Source organism: Cenococcum geophilum, assembly GCF_001692895.1.
Source record: "Cenococcum geophilum 1.58 unplaced genomic scaffold K441scaffold_4, whole genome shotgun sequence".
Classification (NCBI taxonomy): Eukaryota; Fungi; Ascomycota; class Dothideomycetes; order Gloniales; family Gloniaceae; genus Cenococcum; species Cenococcum geophilum.
In genome coordinates, this window is record NW_027137562.1 from 610380 (window position 1) to 637148 (window position 26769).

Here is a 26769-nt window from a genome sequence, read left to right on the forward strand (position 1 = left end):
AGAATATTATATAATTAAGATCGTTTCTAGGGTTTTACAATTACTATAGAAGGTTTATAGCGTAGTAGTTAAAGAATATTAAGCTATTTACGCAGTTAATAAAGAAAGAAGAACTATAGGCATAGGGAGAGGAGTAAAGAAAACTCTTTAAGAAAGTTAAAAAGTTGTTTACCTAGGAGCCAGTTCTTAAGATCTATTAACTAGGGCTAGAGACGGTTATAGAAATAGATGTATTAGACTATATACTAGGGGCGTACTTTATATAAAGGCATTAAGATAAATAGCACTTAGTAATATATTATAGTCGGAAGATAACACTATTAGAGTTAAACTATAACATCTATAATAAGGAGTTATTAGGTATAGTTACAGTATTAAAGGAATAGAGAGCATTCTTATAAGGTATAGAAGAACCATTTATAGTTAAGACGGATTATAAGAACCTAACAGGATTCCTAACAACAAAGGAACTTAACTAAAGATAGGTTAGATAGGTAGAGATGCTTACGGAATACTATTTTAAGATTTAATATACTAAAGGTACAGACAATATACGGGCAGATACTCTAAGCCGTAAAGCTAAACTATAAAACAAGGAAAAGCCATCAGGGGCTTTATTACAAAAAGATATAGACGGATTAATTAGGTACAATTATCTAAAAATTATAGTAACTTAAGAGAACAATAAACTAGAGAAAGTCTACAAGACACCAGAAAGCTTTTAGGCACAAAGAATTCTAAAAGCACAGCTAGAAGATTTATAGACGGATATATACAAAAATTAAGAAGTAAGGTATATCCTAAGAAGTATAGCAGAGAAATTTATAAAGGACTTCTATAAGGGACTAACTTAAGGATATAATAGAGCTACAAGCTTAGTATTAAAACTTTAGAAGGAGTATATTATTAATAGAATCTAGAGGATAGCTAAAAAGGTTATAAGAGAATATCTAGATTACTAAAAAAACAAACTAATAAGGTATAAGCTATATAGAGGGCTATAACCTATTAAAATACTAGAGAGACCATAGGAGGTTATATTATAGGACTTTATTATTAAGTTACTAAAATTAAAAAATCCTATCACTAGACAAGACCATAATGCGATCTTAGTAATAGTAGATAAGCTTATAAAGTAGGGATACTTTATAGCATACATAGAAGAAATCTTAGTAAAAGATATCGCTAGAATCTATATTAAAGAAGTATTTATAAAACATAGAGTATTAAGCAAAATCATATCGGATAGAGATCTAAGATTTATAATAGCATTCTAGGAAGTGTTCTTAGCAGAGCAAGGAGTTTAAGCAGCAACTTCTATTATATATTATCCGCAGACAGACGGTTAAACGGAAAAACTAAATTAAACGCTAAAGTAGTATTTAAGGTATTATATCAATCATGCACAGAATAATTAGGTATTACTATTACCAGTTACACAGTTTATATACAATATAACACCTCAAGAAGGAATAGGCATATTACCATTTAAGGCAAATTATAGATACAAGCCGAGAATATCGTTATCACTACAGCAAGTAAAGAAAACGAGTAGTACAGCCAAAGAAAGAATAAAGACGTTAATGAATCTTTATGTAGACCTTATGGAATTAGCAAGGGGAGTATAAAAAAGAATAAAAAAGTACTATAATACTAAGAGATCTAAGGGACCAGATCTTAAGGAGGGAGATAAAGTATAGCTACTATACAAAAATTTCAAGAGTCGACAACTAAGTAAGAAATTAAACTATATCAGACTAGGACCTTTTAAAATTATATAAAGAATTTTACTGGTTACGTTTAAGCTAAACCTACTAGCCAAAATAAAGATCTACCCTATACAGCATATCGCAATACTAGAGCCAGCATATAGGAATATTAAGCCACTAGTCTATAAAGCAAACACGTATAGAGGATAAGAAGAAGACAAATAGCAAGTTTCGAAGATTGTTAATTATAAGGACATTAAGGACAAAATATAGTACGAGGTTAAGTAGATAGGCTACACTAAGACTACCTAGAAGCCACTAGAAAATTTAAAGAACGCTATAGGAAAGGTACAGGAGTATTAAAAGAAATTAGGTTAGGCAGCATTAATAAAGAAGGATTACCAAAGAATAAATCACCTAAGGGGAACCTAAGAAGAGCAGTTACTGAACTACTTAGATCTATTTCCTTCTCTATTAGAAGAGAACCCATTCTTTTATTACCTAGTTCCTAAAGACCTTGTTAAATAAGCTTCTACTCCTTTAAACGAACTTTCTTACGGATATATTCTAAACGCTAAAGATAAGCATAAGCCAGACGCTAAACTTTAAGGATATATATGGACTTTTCTAAGGTACACTAAACCTTAAGCAGCATAGAGGCCAGCTTACTATTAAGCTTCGCAGCGGCAGATTAAACACAAGACCCTATAATAAATTACTTAGGGAACTTAAAAACTATTAAGAGTAATAAAACGCGTATATTTAGCATCGGACGTAAAATAAACGTCATATAATAAACGTATGTTGGCGCAAGTATATTTAGAACAAGAGGAGAATTAGCGACTAAAAGGACTCGCGATTATAACGCAACTTAACCCCTCTTTCGTATAATAAGAGCAAGAGATCGCTATTACTTCACCTAGTAATAGTATTAAGGAGACGGTACGAAGGCAACGCTTAACCCAAGAGAGAGAAGAAATTGCTTTAGGTATAATAAGCAATAATATTAACCAAATTAATTAGATAGATATTATACCTCTAGTAAACAACCTAGAGATGCTAGGTATCTTTAAGGACAAAGATAAAGAGAAGGGAGATGGTGTTACGGATGCTTTAAGTATAATATTACGACTATTTGGAGAGGAGTTAGAGGAAGCTAGTTAGTTAATATAGGCACGGACCAGAATAGAACCCGTGGAACTATATGACGAGGAATGGTAAGCGAGTCATATAATAGTTAAACGTATTAGCTGCGTTAAACATAAGGAACGTCACGTTTAATATAAATAAGACGTACATTATATATAAGAAGGATTTCATAGGAGTACGGTTGTGTATTTAAGGACCCTTAGTCCCTACCTAGATAGTTCCTTCTTTATAGTAATTCTCAGAATATAATTAGAGTTAATCTGTTGGGCAACTACTCCACCAGTTGTTATTACGTTGTTAACTTTTATACTTGCATTTCCTACACACCTAGCCTAATAACGAGCCTATCGTAGTTCTTGCTACAAGGTTCCGTTACAGCTAGTAGCAATTAAGAAATGCGAGTTCTTTACTAGGAAGACTAATTTTATTAGATTTATTATTAAACTAGGTTATATTAGTATAAACCTAAAGAAAATTAAAGCTATATAAGAACTAGAGAATGTAATATAGTTAAGGTTATTCTTAGGGTTTTGCAACTACTACAGGAGGTTTATAGCATAGTAGTTAAAGAATATTAAACCATTTATAAGGCTTATAAAGAAGAAGGAACTATAGGCATAGGAAGATAAATAAAAGAAATTGTTTAAGGAACTTAAGGAATTGTTTACCTAGGAGCCAATTCTTAAAATCTATTAATTAGGACTAGAAACGGTTATAAAAACAAATGTATTAGACTTTACACTAGGGGCGTACTTTTATATAAAAATATTAAGATAAATAGCACCTAGTGGCATATTACAGTTAGAAAATAATATTACTAGAGTTAAACTATAATATATACAATAAAGAGTTACTAGGGATAGTTATAGCACTTAAGGAATAGAGAGCATTCTTATAAGGCGTAAAAAAACCATTTATAGTTAAGACGGATTATAAAAACCTAACGGGGTTTTTAATAATAAAAGAACTTAATCAGAGACAGGTTAAATAGGCAAAGATACTTATAAAATACCATTTTAAGATTTAGTATACTAAAGGAACTAAGAATATAAGAGCAGATGCACTTAGCAGAAAAGCTAAACTATAAAACGATAAAAAGCTATTAGGAGCAATGCTACGCAAAGATAGTAACGGGTTAATTAGATATAATTACCCTAAACTAGCAGCAACTTAAGAGGATAACAAACTAGGAAGAATTTACGAAATACTAGAAAGCTTTTAGGCATAGAGGATCTTTAAAGCATAGCTAGAAGAACAGTTAGAACATCCAGAGGAAGAAATACTGTATAAGCATAGAGAGGTAAAGTATATCCTAAGAAGCATAGTAGAGTATTTTGTAGAAGATTTCCATAAGGGAATAACTTAAGGACATAATAGAGCTATAGGCTTAGTGTTAAGACTCTAAGAGGAGTATATTATTAACGGAATCTAGGGCTTAGCGCGAAAAGTTATAAAGAAATGTCTAGATTGTTAGAGGAATAAACTAATAAGGTATAAGCTATATAGAGGGCTATAACCTATTAAAATACCAGAGAGGCTATAGGAGGTTATATTATAAGACTTTATTATCAAGTTGCTAAAATTAAAAAACCCTATTACTGGACAAGATTATAACGTGATTTTAGTAATAGTAGACAAGCTTATAAAGTAGGGATACTTTATAGCGTGCACAGAAGAGATATTAGTAGAAGATGTCGCTAGAATCTATATTAAAGAAGTATTTATAAGATATAGAGTACTAAGTAAAATTATATTAGATAGAGATTTAAGATTTATAGCAGTATTCTAGGAGGTATTCTTAGCGGAACAAGGAATTAGAGTAGCAATTTCTACTACATATTATCCGCAGACAGACGGTTAAATGGAAAGATTAAATTAGACACTAGAGTAGTATCTAAGACATTATATTAATTACGCATAAAATAATTAGGTATTATTATTACCAGTTATATAGTTTATATACAATATAACACCATAAGAAGGAATAGGTATATTACTATTTAAGGCAAATTATAGATATAAGCTAAGAATATCGTTATCACTACAATAAGTAAAGAAAATAAGTAGTACAGCTAAAGAAAGAATAAAGATACTAATAAATCTTTATATAGACCTTATGGAATTAGTAAAGAAGGTATAAGAAAGAATAAAGAAGTACTATAATACTAAGAGATCTAAGGGACTAGATCTTAAGGAGGGAGATAAAGTATAGCTACTATATAAAAATTTTAAGAGTTAATAACTAAGTAAGAAGTTAGACCACGTTAGACTAGGACCTTTTAAAATTAAGTAAAGGATTTTACTAGTTATATTTAAGTTAAACCTACTAGCTAAAATAAAGATCTACCCTATACAGTATATCGCAATGCTAGAGCCAGTATACGGGAATATTAAGCCACTAGTTTATAAAGCAGACATATATAAAGGATAGGAAGAAGATAAATAGTAAGTTTTAAAGATTATTAGTTATAAGGATATTAACAATAAAATATAATATAAGGTAAAGTAGATAGGCTACACTAAGACTACCTAGAAACTACTAGAGAATCTAAAAAACGCTATAGAAAAGGCATAGGAGTATTAGAAGAAATTAGGTCAGGCAGTATTAATAAAGAAGGATCGCTAAAAAATAAGTCACCTAAGGGGGACCTAAGAAGAGCAATTGCTAAACTACTTAGATCTATTTCCTTCTCAGTTAAAAAAGAGTCCATTCTTTTATTACTAAGTTCCTATAAACCTTATTTTATAAGTTTCTACTCCTTAAAATAAACCTTCTTATAAACCTTCTTAAGACGGATTAACTAAGCGGACGCCACCAGACAAGACTTAAGGGCCTATTGCTAAGTATCGGCAGCCTCCTGTTTAGCGTCCTAGGAGCGGTATAACTCCGCTAAAGCAATAGACAGTTTATTATCTAGCCGCGTAGCAGTAGATTAAACACAAGACCCTAAGACAAATTAATTAGGGAACTAGACAACTATTAAGAGCAATAGGTTATATATATTTAGTATTAAAAATAAAGCAAACGTCATAGGATAAATAAATATTCACTTTAGTGCACTTTAAGTAAGAGGACGGTTATTATAAAGATAGGTTTACTAAAGCAATATAAACTAATCCCTCTTTTAAATAGCAAGAATATAGAGACGGTATAATCTCACTAAGAGATAATATCGCAGTAATAGTGCGAGTATAACGAGCAGTTAAAGAAGAAGAAATTGCTTTAGGTATAATAAGCAATAATATTAACTAAATTAATTAGATAGATATTATACCTCTAGTAAANNACNTAGAGATNTTTNNAATCTTTAAGGACAAAGATAAAGAGGAGGGAGATAGTGTTACGGACGCTTTAAGTATAATATTACGACTATTTAGAGAAGAGTTAGAAGAAGCTAGTTAGTTAATTTAGGCACGGTCTAGAATAGAGCCGATAGAACTATATAATAAGGAATAGTAGCTAAGGTTATATAATATAATCTGTATAATCTATATAATTTATATAATCCGTAACAGAGTAGATAAAGTACACGTATATTATATATAAGGAGGATTTTATAGAAGTATGGTTGTGTATTTAAGGACCCTTAGTCCCTACCTAGATAGTTCCTTCCTTATAGTAATTCTTAGAATACAATTAAAGTTAATCTATTAGGCAACCACTCCACCAGTTGTTATTACGTTATTAACTTTAATTTGCATTACCTACACACCTAGCCTATTAACGAGCCTACCGTAGTACCTGCTACAAGGTTCCGTTACATTAACAGCCTCACTCCTCTAGTAGTTTATTAGCTATATTTTATATATTATTCTTTAAGGGCGGTATACCATATAGACTATTATTAAGTATACGCTATATAATTATCTGCTCTTTTAAGGGAGTTAGTTATTTTAAGTTTGGGTTATAGTTACGTTAAGAGCGTTATCTAGCGCGTTAGTAAGATAGCGTTAATTTAGGTACATTATAGACCGCTATAGCGTATTTTTGGGTACTAATTTTAAATAAGCTTAAAGTAGTAATAGTAAGCTGTAATAAGCCTTTAGTATATATAAATTGGGTGTTGCGTTGTAGAGGCATTACGTGTTGTTATTAAGGTGTCGTGTCGCTGACGTTCCGATTTCGCTTGGTGGTAAAACACGTTATACCTATACTCTAATACTTAAACTTAAACCAAATAAGTGTTATAAAAGCTAATTTATCTAATTACGTTACTTAAGGTATTTTATCCTAATATAATAAGGACAGAGTATTACACCCTATAGTATACTTTTTAAAATAACTAAGCCTAGCTAAATATAACTACGAGACCTACAGTACAATAAGGAATTATTAGCTATTATCAAATGTTTTAAATAATAGCGACTTAAACAAAAGGCGCTAGATTTCTAATTAAGGTCCTTAGCGATTATAAGAACCTATAGTACTTTATAACTATAAAATAGCTAAGCTATTATTAGGCTTACTAGTTAGAATACCGCTTAGGCGTTTAAGGCTAAAAGCCTAATTCCATAACCTAACGCTCGTAAAACGCGCTAGTACTAAAACAAGTACGTTTCTACTAAAATTAGATCCTACTTTGCCCTAAACTATTTGATCCTCTTACTAAAAATCTTATAGTATAAGTTCTTAAAATAACCAATTAATTAACGAAATAGATTATAGTTAATAAATACCTAAATAATAAGTTTATCTAAGAGACGCTTAAGCTAATTTAAAATTGCGTTAGATATAATAAAGCCTTATAGGAAATACTACGGTAGACTTATTAATAGGCTGGGTATATAGGTAAATATAAAAAATAAGATCTAACCACGGAGCAAGTGCCTAATAGATTAACTCTGATTATATTCTAAGATTTACTACAAAAAGAGAGCTGTCTAAGGTAGAGACTGTAGTCCTTTAAATATATAACCTAGCTCCTAAGAAAAGTATATTAGTATATTAGTACGTCCGTACGTTAGTATGTCCTACGTTCTTATATTCCTATATTCTTACGTTTTAAACTCGCTCCGTAACTTATTATATAACTTAGATACTCCTTATCCTATAGTTTAACTAGTTTTAGCACTTTCCGCGCTTCTACTACTAGTCTATTTATATCCTCTTATAGTAGTTATACTACTACTAATATAAGGTCTATAATACTATCCTCTTCTCTATCTTCGTCTTTAAAGATATCTCGTACCTCTAAGTCGTTAATTAGAGGTGTAGTATTCCTATCTTTCATTTAATAACTTATATTATTCCTAATACCTTCTATTAAATCCTTATACTTCAACTATTATAACTAGCTTATTTCTGTTATCTCTCTACTTAGTAAAATTATACTATTTTATTCTTATTATGCGGAAGGGGTTAATTTATATTATAACTACGACTTTATTTAGTTACTAACCTTCCTCCTATACTAAGTATATATAATTATCCTATAATATTTAATCCATCTCTAACGCGAAGCATACGCGTCTTATTATTCTTTATAGGCATTTACTATATTATCTAATTTATTATAGGGTCTTATATTTAATCTAAGGCGTTTTACCTTAAAGGTAAACTTGCTCTAGCTTTTACTAAAGTATAAAAGCCTTATAATAATAGGGAGTATACTTATCTTAAAGAACGGCGAGTGTTTAATACTAAACTAGCCGCTTTCGTTTAACTTGCCTATCTTAAAAAGGTCTATAAGAAGGTCTATTTAAAGAAGTTGAAACTAGCTAAATAAAGTCTTAAGAAGGAAGAGGCTAAAGGGGATTTATATCTAATAGAGAGGGAAATAGCTCCGAGTACTTCGGTAGCTAATCCTCTTAGGTCCCCCTTAGGTAATTTCTTCCGATACTCCTACACCTTTTTTATAGTATTCTTTAAGTTCTGTAGTAGCTCCTAGGTAGTTTTATTATAGCCTATCTAAATGTCAAAGATAGTTGTACCCCTAGTCCGCCAACGCGAATCGAGCAATATAATGAATCGTCCTTATAATACGGTTAAGGCGCTAACAGTCTCTACTCTGAAAAGAATACACAGCCAGACTTAGCTATCAAAACTGCTTCAATCGTTCATCTCCAAGCTATAGTGTTTCTTAAAGTATCTCCCCTCTCATCCACATGTATCCGCCTCAGGATCACACCTTACTACACACTATCAACCATATCCGCATCAGGCATCTCCCTCTTCTGGACTTGCATAATGAATCTCGTTCCTCCTTGGACTGACTCTGGTATCAAATCGAAGGCGTAGTTCAGGCTAAGTTTGTCACACAACTCCTGCCATCTGTCCTCGCGATTTGTGTGGTTTGATGCCTCACGAGCATATATCACCTTGTCGACGCAGATGTCCCTGCCGATGTGTGCCTGGATTTTGACGATGTTACCCGCCGCAATCTCTTCAACCCAGGCAGACTCTTTGATGATTGGCGTTCTCTCACCGAATAAAACTGGATCTACCGCAGTCCTTGTCCAGGGACAGCTGCAGCAGCCGCAGTTGGTATAGCATCGGGAGTGTGGTGGCCAAAGTTCCGTCAGTTTCAGTTCACAATTCGGGTGCTTTACGGCAAATTCAACATAGGGATACATATCATATATAGTCCTGGGCCAACACGGGGGGAGTGGGCAGTTGCAAGTCCAACAGTATTTAAGCCCAATCTCCAGTTTTTTAATCCACTTGATGTTTTCAGCACCCATATCCTCACACCATTTTCGAAAGCGGGCAGCCATGCAGATAGGTTTGGCTAGGTGGCCTTGGCGGTCGAGTATTTCGCCTGCGTAGAAAAAAGTATTCTCGCCGTAGTAGATGGATATAGCTTCTTTGCGAATTTGACTAGATATTTGCAAGAGTGACAGCGTCTTGGCCCGAGGCTTACTGTCCAGCCAAACACCTCGGTCGCCACTCCGACCCCTTTCGCTAATTATAATTTCACCTTCAAAGTGAAGAACCTCTCTATAGATTTGATTACGCAATTCGCCGGAAAGATCCATGAAGCCGACCCTAGGTGTGGTGGTGAGCGTAGGTACTTTACTCCTATCCCGGTCCGGAATTTTTTTAGGCTGAGCTTTTTTGGTCCGTTGTTGGTTGGATTTCTCCTCCTGGTCTTGTTGAGATAACCCCATGGTTTTCTTTATGCTGGATTTTTGTTTTGATGCTAGATTCTGTTTCTTGGTTGGTGTCTTAGTAGGGTCGCCGGCCTTGCCGACTCGTCTAGGTTTGCGGAAGACTGCCATCGGAAGATGAAGTAAGTAGTTCCTACGATGTTTGGTGCGATACTGGACTAGGGGTTGGTGATATATATAACGGCTCGCACCACCATATATTAGGGCGCCTGGAGAGTGTGTGAGGTTTAAACTAAGAGGTTGACGCCCTCTAGTTAAGTATTAGTTAAGTTCGTTAGAGCCTTTCTAAATAGAGGTAATTTCCTGACGGTTGCTAGGACCAAAGTAACGTGCCATAGGGATAAATCTCGAAATGAAAGAGCAGCTTAAATATTCTAATAGAGAATGAGGACTAACGAAGATAGCAGGGTTTGAATTGAAGGATTTCGCTGGTCGAAGAGAGTGCGAAGTGAAAGAGAAACGCTCCAGGTTTGATGAGCCCAAGTTGCTGCTGGTTGTCTGCCTAGCAGGCGCCTACAGAGTTGAAGCGGATGCGGTCTCCAAGGTTAGTTAGCTGCAACGCTAAACCTGTAGAGGGCCCTCACGGAGTTAATGTCATTCATCAAAGGCGTTTTTCTTGGAGAGCTGACCGTCAGAAGATTTGATTCTCTCAAAAGAAGATTCCCAACTGCTAAGGTTTGACGATGTAAGCTCGGCACATGTAGTGCTGAATGCCAAGCATTGAAATTAGCGGGGATCTGGCTCTTCCCCATGGGTTGCCCCTTTCGACAAAATATCTTCAAATTAATCCCAACCTCCCACTAAAGCTAACTATGGCCAAGCCTCTCCCGGGCGACGCGGCGGTTTTAAAATTCTGCGTGATCTTCTGGACGTATTAGCCTTTTCCAATAGTTATTTCGCTCCTGCGATACAACAAGTGCACCTTACAGTAGTAGAGGTACAGGTTTCGCAGGTCCGCATTTTGCGCCTTCGCTACCCGGCGAGCTGCTTTCTTTGATTAACCGACGGAAACCAGGGCCTTGCTTCTACCGAAAGTCACAAGGACTTGGAATTCGTCCCATAAAAAAGACCGCCATCTCGTCTTGGTATAGCTCTGGCTTTTCGAGCACGTGTTCAGAGACCTTCTAGTGTAATACTTCGAAGCCGCCCAACGCCGTTTGAAGGTATTATAGCCCTAGTTGGGGAATAATTAACCCTTACATAATAGTCCTTTACAGATATTTTAGCCCAGTAGCGGGCTACACTAGAGGCTTAGGATTAGTAATTAATCGAAGCAATCTATAAAGAACTCCGTAATATTAAAGTACTTACGTTAAAAACCCTAATATTAATGCCGCCTATAAACAAGATTAAAATAACTATATCTAAGCCTAGCCCGCTAAACGCGAACCTTAAACTAGTAATAGTAGCTTAGCTTTTTTCCTATTATTTTTAGATTGGGTGTTATTTAAAAGTAGTAGGACTATATTAATTACGGACCGCTATCTTCTTCCTCCTAGTTATAAGTCTTAAAGTAAGCTAGTAGTAAAGATCTTCTCTAGAGTCTTTTCTAGGCAGTTTAATAAGGAAATAATCCTATAGGACTTTAGTAGAGAATAGTCCTCCTTATTTACTTTAGGGAGAGTAACTTCCCGAGCTTCTCTCTAGACTTTTAGTTAATAGCCTAAGGTAAATAGAATCCTATAGGTTCTATATAGAGGATCTGCTATAATAGGGTAGGCTTTTTATAGAATTGTAAAGGATAGCCTATCTAGCCCTAGGGCATTTTTATTAGAGCTAGAGAATATTACTTATTTAACTTTATGAGATAACGGTTCACCACCCATTTTTTCTTTCAATCTACCGTCCTAACCCTATCCCTAGCCACCCTAACATCACAAGAAAAAGGCAACACTCACATCCCCCCGGGATCCCGCTACGCCTCCGCATTCCGCTTCGCCGTCGCCTGCGCCGTCATCTTCAGCGCCGCCGGCGCATCATCCCACGGCATGACCAGCTCGACAAAGCGCAAGCGATCCGCATCCGCGAACTCCGCGTCCGCAAACAGCTCCTCGACCTGCTGCTTCGACGTGACGCGGTACGTCCTGACGCGGTCCGGGGGCGCGCCGAACGCCGCGGGCAGGGCCTTGTAGTCCCAGGGCTGGATGTCGTTGTAGGGCTCCTGCCAGCCGTGGATGTAGCGCTCGATGGTGTAGCCGTCGTTGCAGAGGACAAAGATGATGGGGGTCAGGCGGTTGCGGATCATGGTGCTAACCTCCTGCGCGGTGAGCTGGAAGGAGCCGTCGCCGGTGAAGAGGATGGTGCGTTTGATGCCGGCCTCGGCGGCCGCGAGCGCGGCGCCCTGGCACGCGCCGGTGGCGTAGCCGATGCTGCCCCAGAGGACTTGGCTGATGGCGGTCACGTCTTTCGGGAAGCGGGTTTCCCAGATGCCGAAGTTGGAGGTGCCGGTCTCGGTGATGACGATGTCGTTGGGCCGCAGCCACTGGCCGAGCCGCGGCCAGAACCAAGCCTGTGTGATGGTCGGCTCGAGCGAGAGCAGCTCGTCGGCGGGGATGTTGTTGTTGGGGATGGGCCCGGATTCGATGTTCAGGCTGCCCATGCGCTGGCACACTTTCTGCAGCACGCCGTTCATCCTGACCCCCGGGTATTCCGAGTAGCGCACGCGGACGTAGTTGGAGTGGAAATCGATGGTCGAGAGCTGGCTGATGCGGTAGGTGAAGCCGGCGGTGTTGAAGTCGGATTTGATGGCGCCGATGCTGAGGATGAGGTCGGCAGACTCGACGCGCTCGCGCACGCCAGCGTTGGAGCCGCTGCCCGCGTACACGCCGCCGTAGTTGGGGAGCGTCTCGTCCACAGCGCCTTTGCCCATCGGCGCTACGAAGGTGGGAATGCCTGATTTCTCGACTAGTTCGTGGACTTCGTCGAGGACCTGGCAGGTTTAGTTAGGTCCGAAGCTGAGGCTGGAGAGTGAAGAATGGAGAGCAAAGAACATACTCTGTGTCGGATTGCGCAGGCATCGACTAGGATTACGGGGTTTTTGGCTGCGTGTAGATACTTTAGAACAACTTCCACCACATAGGCCTCTTTTTCTTCCTCATTGGGTGGGTAGCTCAGATCCAACGGTGTATTTAGTCTGTCACCCTCGATCTTCTCCTGCACAATATCCGTGGGTAGAGATATGTATACGGGGCGAGACTTCAACCAGCACTCCCGAATTGCATTGTCAATCAGCGTGGCAGCTTCGTGTGGGTCGTTGAGAAGTGAGGTGGCGCATGAAACTTGTCTAAATATCCTCGAGAAGACGTGGAAATCGCCATTTCCAAGAGTATGATGAAGGAGCATGCCATCTTTCCGAGCTACAGTGGAAGGACAGCCGACTATGTGGACGATAGGAACGTATTCGGAGTAGGCACCGGCGATGGCGTTGACGGCGGAGAGCTCACCCACACCGAAGGTGGTGACGATGGCAGAGATGCCTTTGACGCGAGCATAGCCATCTGCTGCGTAGCCTGAGAGAGGGAAGAAGAGCGCATCAGCCGGGACCGTGCATGTTTCCGGCATATCCGCCGGTGGAAGGTTGGTTCAGTTGAGGGAAGGCGGGGCATGTGCTTACCAGCATTGAGCTCGTTGACATTGCCAACCCAGTGAAGGCCAGCCTTTGGAATATAATCCAAAGCGACGAGGTTATAGTCACCGGGCACGCCATGCACTGACCGGACACCTACTTCATGGAGACGCCTGAAGAGATACTAAAAAGAGGGTGAGTCTGGAGCAGTTGCAGTTGCAGTCGCGGATGAGGCAGGATGTGGTTACTCACCTCTGCAACGTCAATTGGATTCTTAAGAGCTTGAGTCCTAATGTCAGTAGCCATGATGAGCGAGGTCTGAGAATTGCAAGCAGGATAAGAGGATGAAAGCGTGAATTGGGCAGGCAGTCAACTTTTATTCTTACTTTATTCTTACACGAATGACCTATCTATGACGATTTTGGTGGGACTATTAGTCGGAGCATGACAGTGCATTAGTTATCACCCTATGTGGCCTGACTCCAATTACCAACGCACGTTAGTCGCAATCAAGCATCTGTCGGTTGATGTACCAGCTCTGAGTAAAAGGCTTAACGCATGCAGCACGCTGTCTGTCAGGTCCACAGACGGCATGACTAAGGAGCCAAGTCGCCAGTCGCAGCCACCCGACAAGGGACGGCTGCGAGCCATCAGCGATCCCGGCAGCCAGCGATTGATGCGACGAGCGAGAGTGGCTAAGCTGGCCAGCCTATTCCGTGCGCCCGTCAGAATGAGTGAATGAGGAATGGACAGTACAACGCGTGCGGCTCCCTCCACATCTCGAGCCGTGCATACAGATATAACGTCAGATAGGATGATAACGTTACTTTCTACCGCTCCACCAACTGAAATCCGGGAGCTGGCCTCCCCTGGCCCGCATTGGTGGATATCGAAAGACCAGAACAGGGACTGAAATTGAGTCGAGTAGCAGAGCAGCACCCAACCACCTAAATTACACAACACCACACGCAACGAAGCCAGCTATTTTGAAGCACCCACGCCCATAAACACCCAAAATGAAAGGTTTCACAAGCAATTACTACCAAACTTGCCCCGGCCTCGCCGTGCATAGCTGTCTTATGGCTTCCTGCGAGAGTGCGGCGCTGTAATCGCAAAGCAAGGAGAGCACCACTGATTAAGCCATTTGTTTGAGGGATCCTTCTCAGATCGGACATCTATCAGCGGTGATATGGAACCCGGTAGTAACAATCGAAATGTTAGAGGCATGTTCTTAAAAGAGAAATAGATATACCAGATTGAGAACCTTTGAGAGGTGCAGACGTGGCAAAGTAGGCGTGTCCCGCCTCGGAGCACGGACTGCTGGGAAACTAGCAGCCTTCATCGTTCGACCTTGCAGCTGAGCACTCCAGGGTTTTCAATCGCTACCATCACCAGGCCCTGTATCTTAACAGGCTTGCGAATCTACTCGTTACATCTCACTATTACCGCCAAACCATATCGTGAGTCTTTCTGCACTTCCTCAAGCCTTCCACAAACCCTCCCCATCACTTCACCGCGTCTACTGCCAACACCTCCGCACCGCCTTGACTTCCACCAACTGTAGCCGCCGACACAAGCCTTGCTTCACCTCGTCGAGCCTTATTGCTGACCTTCTTTCCAAATCTTAGTTCCAACGGTCGTCCACATACCGTTACACCGCCAAAGCCGCCATTCGTATCATCGCCATTGGACTAGAGCCCGCCGTCGATTTCTGTCGCTCAGCGCAAGACGCCACAAAACCTCCGCGCCTCACTCAGCTCCACACAGCTTCTTCTCCCGTCATCCAACCTTATAACACACCGCCGTTGCGCACAACACCGACAGAGAAAAGGTTTTTGACAATTCCGAACCGCGGCGCATCTTCATCATGCGGTGACCAAGGCCATTAGCGCCTCATCACTCTGAGGAGTAGTCCTTTGCATTACATCCTTAGTTCCTATCATGACAATTGGGCCCCGACAACGTTCTTCGTCCAATAGATCTAATACCTCTGACCGTGGCCGCCGCGGTCCTCCTACTCCTCTCTCCACATGCAGAGCTCAGCTTGCCGTACCTTCAGACCTAGTTTTGAACGACGTGTCTGGCATTAATGCCGCATCATCATCATCTCTGTTAATACCTTCGCACGGGTCTGGCTCGCCTTATTCACCACCCTCTGCAGGAAATACACCACACCCATCAAGTCCACGGCCTAGAGCGCATACTTTCGCAGACGCGAACATTCTGCACCGGCAGCAAACCTATCGTCGAGAGCCGACATCAATCATGCATCCACAGTATATTCCCCCTCCACCTCCTCAGCCGGCAACCTCAGCTACCCATGGAATGACATTACCCCCACCGCCGCCGAGGCCGCTCCAAGTACATGGTGTAACAATACCTCCCCCACCTCCCAGCCAGAACTACGGCTGGGGTGCTCCTCGACAGTATATGTCTCAGCCTAACAGCGCCCATGCTGTGTACAACCCAAATGCGTATCAAAATTACCAGCAATCCCAGATCCCTCCTCCGCCGCCTACCGATCAACCCCTTACTTCTGCGACCTACATTCCTTTCGGGGAGTCCTTTGGTCCAGGCGTAGGAATTCCACCCTTGCATACACCATCCAGGTATCAGGAGCAGTCGTACTACCGGGACGACGGCCAACCATATTCTGCCGCTACAGATACCTCCCAGTCCGCACCCAATTTTGGTGTCGCTTCGCCTGGGGAGAATGGGCAGTATACTGAGAACCGTGGGTATCCTCATGTCCCACCAACACCTACTACCAACAGCCGTTCACACCTCAGTATACCTACTCGAGAAGCTCAGGAGTATAATACCCCAGGACCTCCAACTGCTACATTACAAAACCCACAAACTCACAGCAGCGTTTATCACCCTCAAGACAGCGCAGGACCAACCCCTATCTCACCCTCCGGTGCTGCTTTACAGTGGCCGCTTGACCGTGTCCTAATCTGGCTTTCGAGCAATGGGTTCTCCAAGGATTGGCAAGAGACATTTAAAATTCTCAATCTGTACGGCGCAAACTTTCTGGAGATTGGTCGGGGCCATGGCAGCAAAGGGAACGTCGCGATGATGCATCAAGTTATATTCCCACATCTGGCGAAGCAATGCACTGCAAGCGGCACTGGATGGGATCAAACTCGCGAACGAGACGAAGGGAGAAAGCTCCGACGGCTAGTTCGCGCCATCGTGGAAACCGGAAGCTCCAATAATGCTAGAATGCCGCCGCAACGACGCCTCTCTTTAAGCCTCGCAAGCGCTGGAACAGAAAGCACCGTGGAAAATTCGCCTTATCTTGGTCGTCCGGATTGGGGCTCAACTCCTAGCACAGCCGGTGCGGGTGAAGATAGCCCCGGAAGGCAGATGCCCATGGCTATGACATTGAATTCACCAGCATCGGCATCAGCAGCACCCCGACGAATTTCAACTCAGAGGAACTTTACCGTCCCAGCTATTGGTCAACCTCCTGACTACCTCAACGAAACCTCTAATCGTAGCGCTTACTCTGAGAAAGTGTTGAGAAACCTAGACGGCAGTTCATCCAAGAAACACAGTCCAAGCACGTCCGGCGAGTTCAGCGCTGGCGGAGCTTTTGGCATGAATCATCGGGATGCTATGAGGCAGGCAAGCCCACAGCACAGCCCTGGTCTGCCATCAGCCCGGCTGGCTACTAATGGAAATGGATTGAGCTCATCGCTAGGCTCATCTGGGGCTCGTTATTATAACCATCACCGAGCGAACAGCTCGGAATCAAACCTCTCTAATATTGCAACAGCCGGCTCCGTCATCGGTTCAGGTCCACCTTCAGGAAGATCTTTTGATAACCGAAACGAGAGTCGAAACGAGATCAGAAGAAATGGCTATGATGGCTCTCGCCCCCCTCCGGTGGACATAACCGGAAAGCATAGTAGTGCGGAAATACCTACGAGCGCCAAAGAGCACAAGGGCTTCTTACCTAAATTTATGCGGCGAGATAAGAAGAGGGACGAGAACCACGCATCCCCTGACGAGTCAAGTGTTGATTCTCCTACAAGTCCTGTGGGTTATCGCCACATGCCACCCAACGCACCGTTTGCGAAGTCAGCCATGAATTCCAGTGATGTTTCTATCAATGAGCGACCTCCATCAGGGCGATCTGCTCAAGCTGATAATGAAAAACCGACCGGACGTGGACGTGCGTCGACAAGGGATGGAGAACCCAGGAGATACGCTTTTGTCACTCCCGATGGATGGAATTACCGCCTTGTTGACCTGACTAGCGCCAGCTCCGCAACTACACTGCGAGAGACGATCTGTGACGGTCTCGGACTAGCAAATACACCCGGCATCACCCTTCATCTCACATCTCCAGCTCAGATCGATCACGACGAACCCCTTTCCGATTCACATCTTATTAAAGCCCGCCAGAAATGGGGAGACCGCTTTGGTAGCTTGAAGATCTTCGTGACTATGCCCGCCTCGGTGCCCCCTTCAGCCGGCTTAGGTGTCACATTCCCAGCAACTGTCTTGAGTCCATCTCGAAAACCCATTGATGAGGCAACATATGCCCGCCTCAATGCGGACTCACAAGCAGAATCCCCAGGTGCTAAGTCAAGCGAATCAACTCTAGTTCCAGATAAGGGCGCATCACTCCGAAATCTTGGAAAGAAAGAGGAAATAACTCTTGAAGCTGTATCGCAGCGGCTTGGTAAAATCGAGCACACCTGGGATGCTGAAGGTGATCTATCTGAATCGGAACGACGGGAAATGCTTGAGGCTGCTGCTGAAGAACATCGTCGCGAGACCAGGCGGAAGCAAGAAGCTTATCTTGTGTCACGGCAGCAGAGACTAAAGAGGGAATCCCCCGAGTCTCCTGGAATCTTGGGAATTAAGAGAGACGGTGTCATCGATTTCGACGACCGCCGCGACTCGCCTTATGAAGATAAGCAGAGACCATTTGAAGAGCACAGGAGGAGCAAGCCTTTGGTGCCACTCCGAGAACCACCTCCCGTTCCGCCTGATTCCAACACTCTAATAAAGGCCAACTCATTAACAAAGAAAGCACGAGAGCGCCAGTCATGGCCCGATGGGGATGAGGTGCAAGCAAAGAGAAGATCCGGCGAACGAAGCTCTTCGGAGATAGAACGAGGGAAACGAAAAGCCATTCCGAATTGCCCGCCTGGGCTGTCAAGCATTGGGCAAGCGATTATTGGTGCTGGCAAGATGAGCGGGTTGGTTGGCGCGCCGAATGCTGCTCCGCCGAGATCATTGCAGCAGAGTTCCCCACAATCCCAACCTACCGAAAGCACTCGACCATCGCAAAGGGTATTGCAAGAGCAAGGATTTGGGCAGGCGCCCGGCTCAGGTAGGAGTAGTCCAGGTGGGTCTCCTCGCAGTCCAGGCTTTACCATGAGCAAAGGCAATATTTCATTCAAAATACCTGACTATGAGGAAGATGTCCCAGAGGATCTTGTCCTCGAAAAACCGGCGCTGTCGCTTCAGATGCCTGCGCCAACGAATCCCTCTATTTCTAAGCTCAGAGACGAACACATTCCTAGAGGGAAATCCCCAGACATTAGTCCCTCCACAGCACATCCGCCGGAGAATTCCCTGTCTCGCGAACCTTCGAGGCTGTCTGTGTATGGGCCGACGGTGGATTTCCAAGAATCCCATGTGCCTTTTTCAAAGTCGTCAACGGCTGGCCCAGTCGATTCTGATGACGATTCTGATGAAGGACTCTTCGCTAAGCCACTCGCGAAGTCAAGCACTGCACCAACCATGAGCGGTAAAGCCACGCCTGTCGACAGTGCCAGCAGAAGTCAAAGACCTTCCCTCACATTGAAAACGTCACGATCTAAAGTGGCCTTCGAGCCCCCGGACAAATCAGGAGCCGACCACAGCGCTTCAACCGAAGCGGAGGGCGACGCTGTGAACTCCCAGCGTGGTGATCGCCTCCCCGAATCCGCTGCTTCAGCTACTTGGTCGGCTGATTCACCCGACGAGAACAACAAATTTATTCGCCGCGAGTCCTTCGCCAGCGATGTCTGGGCGAATCGTCCTCCAGCCGAAGCACTTGTGGAGCACCTTGACGAATTCTTCCCTAACGTTAACCTCGACCAACCGATGATCGAGGGCGAATTTGCATCCCCACCCACTTCTCCGACAACTGGCCCAAGCGACTACTCAGGCAAAGGAAGCCGCTCTATCACGCCGATGTCGTCATTCGATGACGGCGACACTATCGGCCCACCACCAACTGGGCTGAAGAGAGGAGACGGACTACAGTCGATAGCACAACGAAATATGCGTAAATCTGGAGGACTTGGACGGACCAAGTCTATCCGTGATGTTGTCAAGAGCCAATATCGGTCCATGGAAAAGCGCTCTCTCCCAGGTCCTGCGCGCGTCAACACTCTCCGCACCGGCGGCGATATCGTCCGTCGCAAGTCAACAAAGATGTTCCATGCAAAGATTGAGCAAGTCAAACCGCCTCGTGGATCACGCCTTATCCAGTTAGAAACAATCCCGCAAGATCGTTTACCCGTGCCGCAGCGGCAGCCAACATTCAAATGGATGAAGGGTCAACTAATTGGCAAGGGTACGTTTGGACGTGTGTATTTGGGTATGAACATCACCACTGGTGAGCTCATCGCTGTCAAGCAAGTTGAAGTCAATGCGAAAGCCGCAGGGCAAGACAAAGACAAGATTAAGGAATTGGTGAAGAGCTTGGACCAGGAGATCGATACCATGCAGCATCTTGACAATCCCAATATCGTGCAATATCTAGGTTGCGAGAGAAAAGAGTATTCTATCTCTATCTTCCTGGAGTATATCTCTGGTGGCTCGGTGGGCAGTTGCTTGAGGAAACACGGCAAATTCGAGGAAAGCGTGGTTTCAAGTTTGACACGCCAGACACTAGACGGTCTGTCCTACCTACACCGCGAAGGCATTCTCCACCGTGATCTCAAAGCCGACAATATTCTTCTGGATCTTGACGGCACCTGTAAAATCTCCGATTTCGGTATCTCCAAGAAAACCGATAATATTTACGGCAATGATATCACCAACAGCATGCAAGGCTCCGTTTTCTGGATGGCTCCGGAAGTCATTCGCTCCCAAGGCCAGGGTTACTCTGCCAAAGTGGACATATGGAGTCTCGGGTGTGTGGTGCTTGAGATGTTTGCCGGTAGGAGACCATGGAGCAAGGAGGAAGCCATCGGCGCAATTTATAAGCTAGGAAGCTTGAACCAGGCCCCGCCGATTCCGGACTATGTCAGCGCGAACATTACACCACAAGCGTTAAGTTTCATGTATGATTGTTTTACAATGTCGGTGTTTCCTCTCTTTTTCCCTTTCCACTTGACCAGTAAATAGCCCGTCATCAAGACGCAAAGGCATGTCGTAGGAAGAGCTATGCTAACTTCATCAAGTGATCCCGTTGAACGTCCGACGGCGGAGACGCTGCTGAGAGCGCCGTTTTGCTTCTTGGATCCGCATTACAACTTCTTGGATACGGAGCTGTATGCCAAGATTTGCTGAATCCAATCAACACATTCGTAGAGCTTCACGAACGGCCGACACATTTTTAACGAGAGGGTGTAATGCAACACCTCCAACCCCTGACTCTTTTCCGCCCACATGACCTTCTTGTGCTCTTTATTGGATTTTCCTTCTTTCTCTCCGGCCGCTTTATCCAGAGTCCGGCAGAGCCCAATGCAGATACCCAGCGCAGCGCCCTTGGCGCTTTTACAAGATTTCGCACGACGTTCTATTTCTCCTTCTATTTTCATTTCCCGGCTTAATGACGGCCTTGTCCGGCGTGGCGTTTGCGTGGAGTTTACGCACGACTGTCACGATAGCATATGTCCAATCCTTTGTGTCTTGGTTTTTAACGAGCTGAACTGGAACTTTTTGGTTTGCGTTTCTGGCGCCGAGTGAGGCTAGCGCAAGGAGTTCAGAGAGCGATGGGCCTGTATGGAGTGTATGTATGTGTGGTTGAAAGAGACTTTGGCTGCGGGACAGTGGTAGGATAGCTGTCTTGGATAAAGAAGAGAAATTAGAGGAGTTGTTCCCCCAGCCGCATGGTGTCTTTTGCTCTGCTCTCTGTGATTCTAGAACGTCATTTTAGTTAGTTACTGCCGGGGCAAGCGTCCAAGAAATTTAGATAAATCGTCCTGGAGCCGCAAAAGCCAGTTTGGAGCCCATGAAGCTGTAGCAGAGTGTTAAGAGTTACTGAGAGCGGCAAAAAATTACAGTCGGTTATAAAAGCGTAATATATCCATTGCCGAAGACACTGTCAACCTCACCTCTCCGGTTCGGCAGCCTTGCACCTATCCCCCACTTTCCCTTTGAATTAAAATGGCCTAAAACCCCGATCATCGAAACTTGATAGACGAACAATCGATCGAGACCGATCCATTTTGTCACTTCTGCCTGTGCATATGGGGCGTTCGAGATGACGGGCCAACCAAAATCGCCATCACCGTTACACCACCAGCCACCTTTCAGAGGGCGTATCGAACCCCGCATCTGTTCACGTTTATAAATTTTAGTTCCCACTAAAGCAATATGAGGAGACTACAGCGCTCCCGTTACTTTTACACCATGTTGTCCTCAAAAGATTCCGAGACCGTCATCTCAGCTGCCCAGGAGATTGGCGACGACAATGACGAATCAGATATTAATCAGAGCAGGCGCCATAGATGGTGGGATATAAGTCGAAAAACGTAAAGCTGGCTCTCTCGTCATAAACCAGAAGCTGCTCACTTTTTCGTTAGGTATTGGGGATCTCTTGCGTTCAATTTTCTCGCATTCCTGCTGCCCGCCTTATACTCGACGCTCAGCAAGCTTTGGGTTGCGAACATTGACGCCAGTCATGTTGTTACGACAGATGTTTATACATACATCTCCGTGGTCGCCCAGGTTCTAAACGATGGTCTTCCACGAACTGCATGGCTTATCATCGGCGACAGGACAACTCGCACTCTTTCCTCACGGATCGGCCTATCCTATACACTTCTGGTGTTTCAAACCCTGATGGGGTTTATTATGGCAGTAATCTTTGTTGCTGCAGCTGAATCATTTGCTGCCTCCTTCGTGCCACCAGATGTTAGGCAATCGTCTTTGAATTACGTCCGCATTTGCGCTCCTGTAACTTTATCATCTGCTATACAGGTAGCAGTATCCTCTTGCACGAGGGCTTTGGATCAACCGGACGTGCCACTTCTAATAAGCTCAACTGGCTTCATTGTCAATATTGTCTTAGACTTGTTGATCATATCCAAATTTCACGTCGGCTCATTCAAGCCCACAATCCTCACCCAAGCTGGTATCCGCCTAGCCTGCGATATGGCCTCCGCTTTCGCTGGTCTTTTTTATTTCATCTACGTTGCAACGAAACTGCATCGCAGGTTCGGTTCCCCAGAAGAACGGATCAGTCCGCAAATCAAAGCCCTAGGAATCTTGGCTCGTCCCGCGATTTACACGTTCGCCGAGTCAGTGATACGAAACTCCATCTATCTATGGATAGTCAGTAGGATCATCTCACTTGGGCGGGACTACGCCACTGCATGGGGCGTCTTCAATACAATTCGGTGGGGACTCATCATGGTGCCCGTGCAAGCTCTCGAGGCATCCACCCTCACTTTTGTCGGTCATCACTGGGGTCAATGGCGAGCACAGGTTGGAGTCACCATCCGCAGGCCTGCCGCAACCTGGAAGGACGTAAAGAGTTCGTCTTCTGTTCAGACAAGACCATGTCCCCATTGCTGACCCGTCTCCCAGCCATCATTCGCCCAGCAATCGTCTCGTCCATCATCGCCCTCGTCGTCGAAGTGCCCGTTTGCATTTTCCTTTCCCTCTGGGGCATGCAGGAATTCGCCTACTACATTTCCAACTCCACCGACGTAGCAGCGATCACCAGGAAAATGTGGCGGGTGAGTCTCTGCCATGCTTCTGCGCCTTTCCCCCGCTAACCGCGATTGCAGAACATCGACTGGTGCTATATATTCTACGCCGTGAACTACCAGCTCGGCGCCATCCTCCTCGCTACCGTTCCGCGCTGGTATCTCTACCAGGCCTTGGGGTCGAATTTCCTGTGGATGCTGCCCTGGGCGATCGTGGTGACAAAAGTGAAGATGGCGGAAGCGGACGCTTGGACGTTTTATTCCATCATCTTCGGCGGGGCGCTGGTCTTTGACTTTTTCAATGTTGGGTTGGTGGTTGTGTTGTGGGTTTGGAGGATTATGAAGGGGAAGATTAGGCTCCAGCCTGTTAGTGCTAGGATATAAAAGGTTGTCGTGGAGCAGAATCAAATTGTATAAATGGGTTCCAGGCAGGCCTTTTATCAGTATTCAATATCAATACAAGGCCGTATTGGAATTGATATTGAAGCCGAATTTAGTATTGGAAGTTTACTGAATATTGGATCTGAATTACTCATATATAAAGTCTTGGCACAGTAATGTAGTTGTAGTCAAGCTCCGTATGGCTCTAGGCCTTGGTAGAGCTCTAGAATATAGCAGCCCTCTCACCTCTGCTCTTACCACTATCGTTAACTTCACGATCCTTGGCTTGGTGTAGTTGGTAGTGGCTCCTTAAGCTCTTCTTAATTTGCTAAGACGTCAAGAGCTTCTTCTACTACGCTCGTCGCTACAAGCCCCCCTAATCCGCAATATTACTAAGCAACCAACTCTTCAAGCACTCCATACGCTCAATATTCGTACTTCTGAGTAAAATACGGTTCCATGAGACCGTTCGCCGTGCACCTAAAAATACTCGCTCAGCCTCTCCCAACATAGACGAAATAGATGTGATGAACTGGATCTGAGGATAAAAGAATGAATGAATCTATGGAATCTAACTACGAGGAATATAGGCCTTGATATAGGCCTATATCTACGGGGTTCGGGGTGACTACTACGGATACCGAAGTGGTTGCCGCGGATACCGAACGGGAAAGGGAGTCTGCTTATGTAAGCAGGAAACGCATGTGGAGGACTCCTCCAGTACCATTGTCACACCCCCCAGTACTCCACCAAAACAGAAGCAGATCCTTCCTAAACTGGTGCTGAACTTGTTAATATATAAAAGAAACACCTCGTAATCCTCCGAGTGTATTGTGGGTCCTATTTGACCTCTCCCTGAGCTGTAATCGATTGCTCGTCATGAGCTCTCTGTCGTTCCATCTGCGTGGCTCCGGAGGTAGTCCCTTAATCGTTCTTATCCACTGATGCTGTAATAAAGCATTCGCGAATGCGTGGGCGAACGCAAGGGTAAGGTAGATAGCTTTTGCGGCCAGCTCCTTCCTTCCTGTCCTATGGAGTATGGTATAATTAAGCCGTGGCTTTGATCGCGTACGCGTGTTCGCCATGTCACGTGTATTGATTCTGTCCCTTGAGGGAGTCTCTTCCTGGCGGAGGTAGTCTCCTAGATTAGGAAGGTCTTGCTGGTCAAGACCTGCCTGTTCTTCATCTGTAAGGGGAGGTCGATTGGGCTGCGGTGCGATATCGTGATCGCCAGAAGCACCCCCCGACTGTGAGTCACCCCCCGGCAGCGAGGCCCTAGAGACCTCATCTGCCTCTTGAAATCTTCTGATGTTGCCTATGACTGGCTTACAGCTCAGTTCGTTGTTGGTGAGGGGAGGTTAATCGGACTGCGATGCGATATCGTGATTGCCTGCAGCACCCCCTGACTGGGAATCACCCTCCGACAGCGAGGCCCTAGAGACCTCATCTGCCTCTTGAAATCTTTTGATAATGTCCATGACTGGCTTACTGCTCAGTTCGTCGTCAGTAAGTGAAGGTCGATCGGGCTGCGGTGCGATATCGTGATCGCTAGAGTTACCCCCCGACTGGGAGTCACCCCCCGACTGCGAGGCTCTAGAGACCTCGTCTGCCTCCTGCAGTGACCGAGAGACCTCTGGTGTAGTGTCCTTGGTAGGAAGTTCCTGATAGAGGCGCGGTTGTTCGGGGTTGTCCAATAGGATGAACGAATTGAGACCGTTGATGCATGGGATGTAGGCTACTTCTGCCTGATCTTTAACGAGGTTAATTGTATTGTGGAAACCGTTAAAAAAGGCTCCCTTCCCCCGTAGAATACTGAGCGAGACGATATTTGTAAAGAAGTTAGGACAGTGATATACTTTGGTAAGTATGATTGTATGGGCTGAGTGGTTAGTTTAGGCGACTGTAAGCTTAACTAATCCAACGCCAATGGCCTTTATTAGGCCTCCTCCCGTCTGGATTTAGAGAGGTTTAATTTCCTTGTACTGCACGAACCTCCTAATGTTGTTGTATATGTGAATATTCGAGCAACTATCGGCCATCTAGGAGTCCTTGATATTCGTTCCTAAAGCTATAGCTGCTGGCCTAATGGCCTGTGTGGCAAAGATTAAGCTAATTGCTAAATTAGTAGCTTAAGAGGATTAATTGGATGTCCCCCTAGAGGCCTTATTTGTATTTAAGGCTGCTCCGTTTTAATTACCTCCGCTACTAGAGTGTTTGCTAGGCCTCCACCAGTTGGGCCTTAGGTGGGTGTGCTTTATCTAGCAGTAGTTTTTGCCACCTTAATGTCTTTTCTTGCACCATCCGCACCTGTCTGGGGCATTCTCGGCAGGGCTCCGATTGCCTAATAAGGCACTGTGGTTGTTAGGGCGGCCGGCTCCTTAACCTCTGCCGCGACTATTGCCGCGTCCTTGACTAGGCTGCTCCTGATTAAATAAGGCGAAGCTATTGGCTGGGTCCTTCTGCTAAGCCTTGTTAGTGAGGTTAGCGATTAATTGGAGCAGTGAAATTGTGTAGCCGTCGCGAATCTTATTACGTTGGATTTAAGCCTATATAGGGAAGTGTTCGTCAACGGCGTTGATAAATTAATAGTTAATGATCTTGTTATCTAGGGCAAGCTTTACCTACTTAACTCCTTGAACCGCTTCTTGGTAACGGCTTAAGAAAGTAGTGACCGCTTAGTCTGATTGAAAACGAAGCTTAACAAAAGTCTCCTATACGTTAGCCTTATGGATTAAGCCACAGGCCTTGAACGTCTGCTTGAGGTGATCAATATAGTCCTTTGCCGTCTGCTTATATTCCAAGGCAGTAAGGATCTTATTATTGATTATACCAAGGATGACTAAACAGACTTTGCCGTCTTCCTTACTATACTATTTAAACTCCTTATCGTACTCGTAGGAGAGTGCCTTATTGGCTGAGCAAATTAAATCATTGGTATCTGCAATAATTTGAGACCTCTTAAGGATCT

At 43.9% G+C, this 26769-nt stretch overlaps 4 protein-coding genes across 4 annotated transcripts; 2 read left to right on the forward strand and 2 right to left on the reverse strand.

Annotated features, from left to right (window-relative positions):
* Window positions 1–8703: 8703 nt before the first annotated feature.
* K441DRAFT_209727 (uncharacterized protein) lies at window positions 8704–10375 on the reverse strand. Its single transcript, XM_067640534.1, has one exon. It carries the CDS (start codon window positions 10074–10076, stop codon window positions 8991–8993), a length of 1086 nt encoding a protein of 361 aa, XP_067508721.1. The 5' UTR covers window positions 10077–10375; the 3' UTR covers window positions 8704–8990.
* Window positions 10376–11880: 1505 nt separating this feature from the next.
* K441DRAFT_539536 (pyruvate decarboxylase) lies at window positions 11881–13836 on the reverse strand (the record flags this gene model as incomplete). The annotated part of the gene is made up of 4 exons (XM_067642561.1): window positions 11881–12894; window positions 12960–13474; window positions 13579–13714; window positions 13783–13836. 4 exons carry the CDS (start codon window positions 13834–13836, stop codon window positions 11881–11883), a joined length of 1719 nt encoding a protein of 572 aa, XP_067508722.1.
* Window positions 13837–15172: 1336 nt separating this feature from the next.
* K441DRAFT_209736 (uncharacterized protein) lies at window positions 15173–21569 on the forward strand. Its single transcript, XM_067640535.1, has 3 exons — window positions 15173–18895; window positions 18971–20843; window positions 20946–21569. Exons 1-3 carry the CDS (start codon window positions 15472–15474, stop codon window positions 21052–21054), a joined length of 5406 nt encoding a protein of 1801 aa, XP_067509072.1. The 5' UTR covers window positions 15173–15471; the 3' UTR covers window positions 21055–21569.
* A 280-nt stretch (window positions 21570–21849) lies between these two features.
* On the forward strand, window positions 21850–24054 carry K441DRAFT_652575 (uncharacterized protein). The gene is made up of 4 exons (XM_067647391.1): window positions 21850–22241; window positions 22293–23245; window positions 23299–23450; window positions 23502–24054. Exons 1-4 carry the CDS (start codon window positions 22084–22086, stop codon window positions 23802–23804), a joined length of 1566 nt encoding a protein of 521 aa, XP_067508723.1. The 5' UTR covers window positions 21850–22083; the 3' UTR covers window positions 23805–24054.
* Window positions 24055–26769: the final 2715 nt, after the last annotated feature.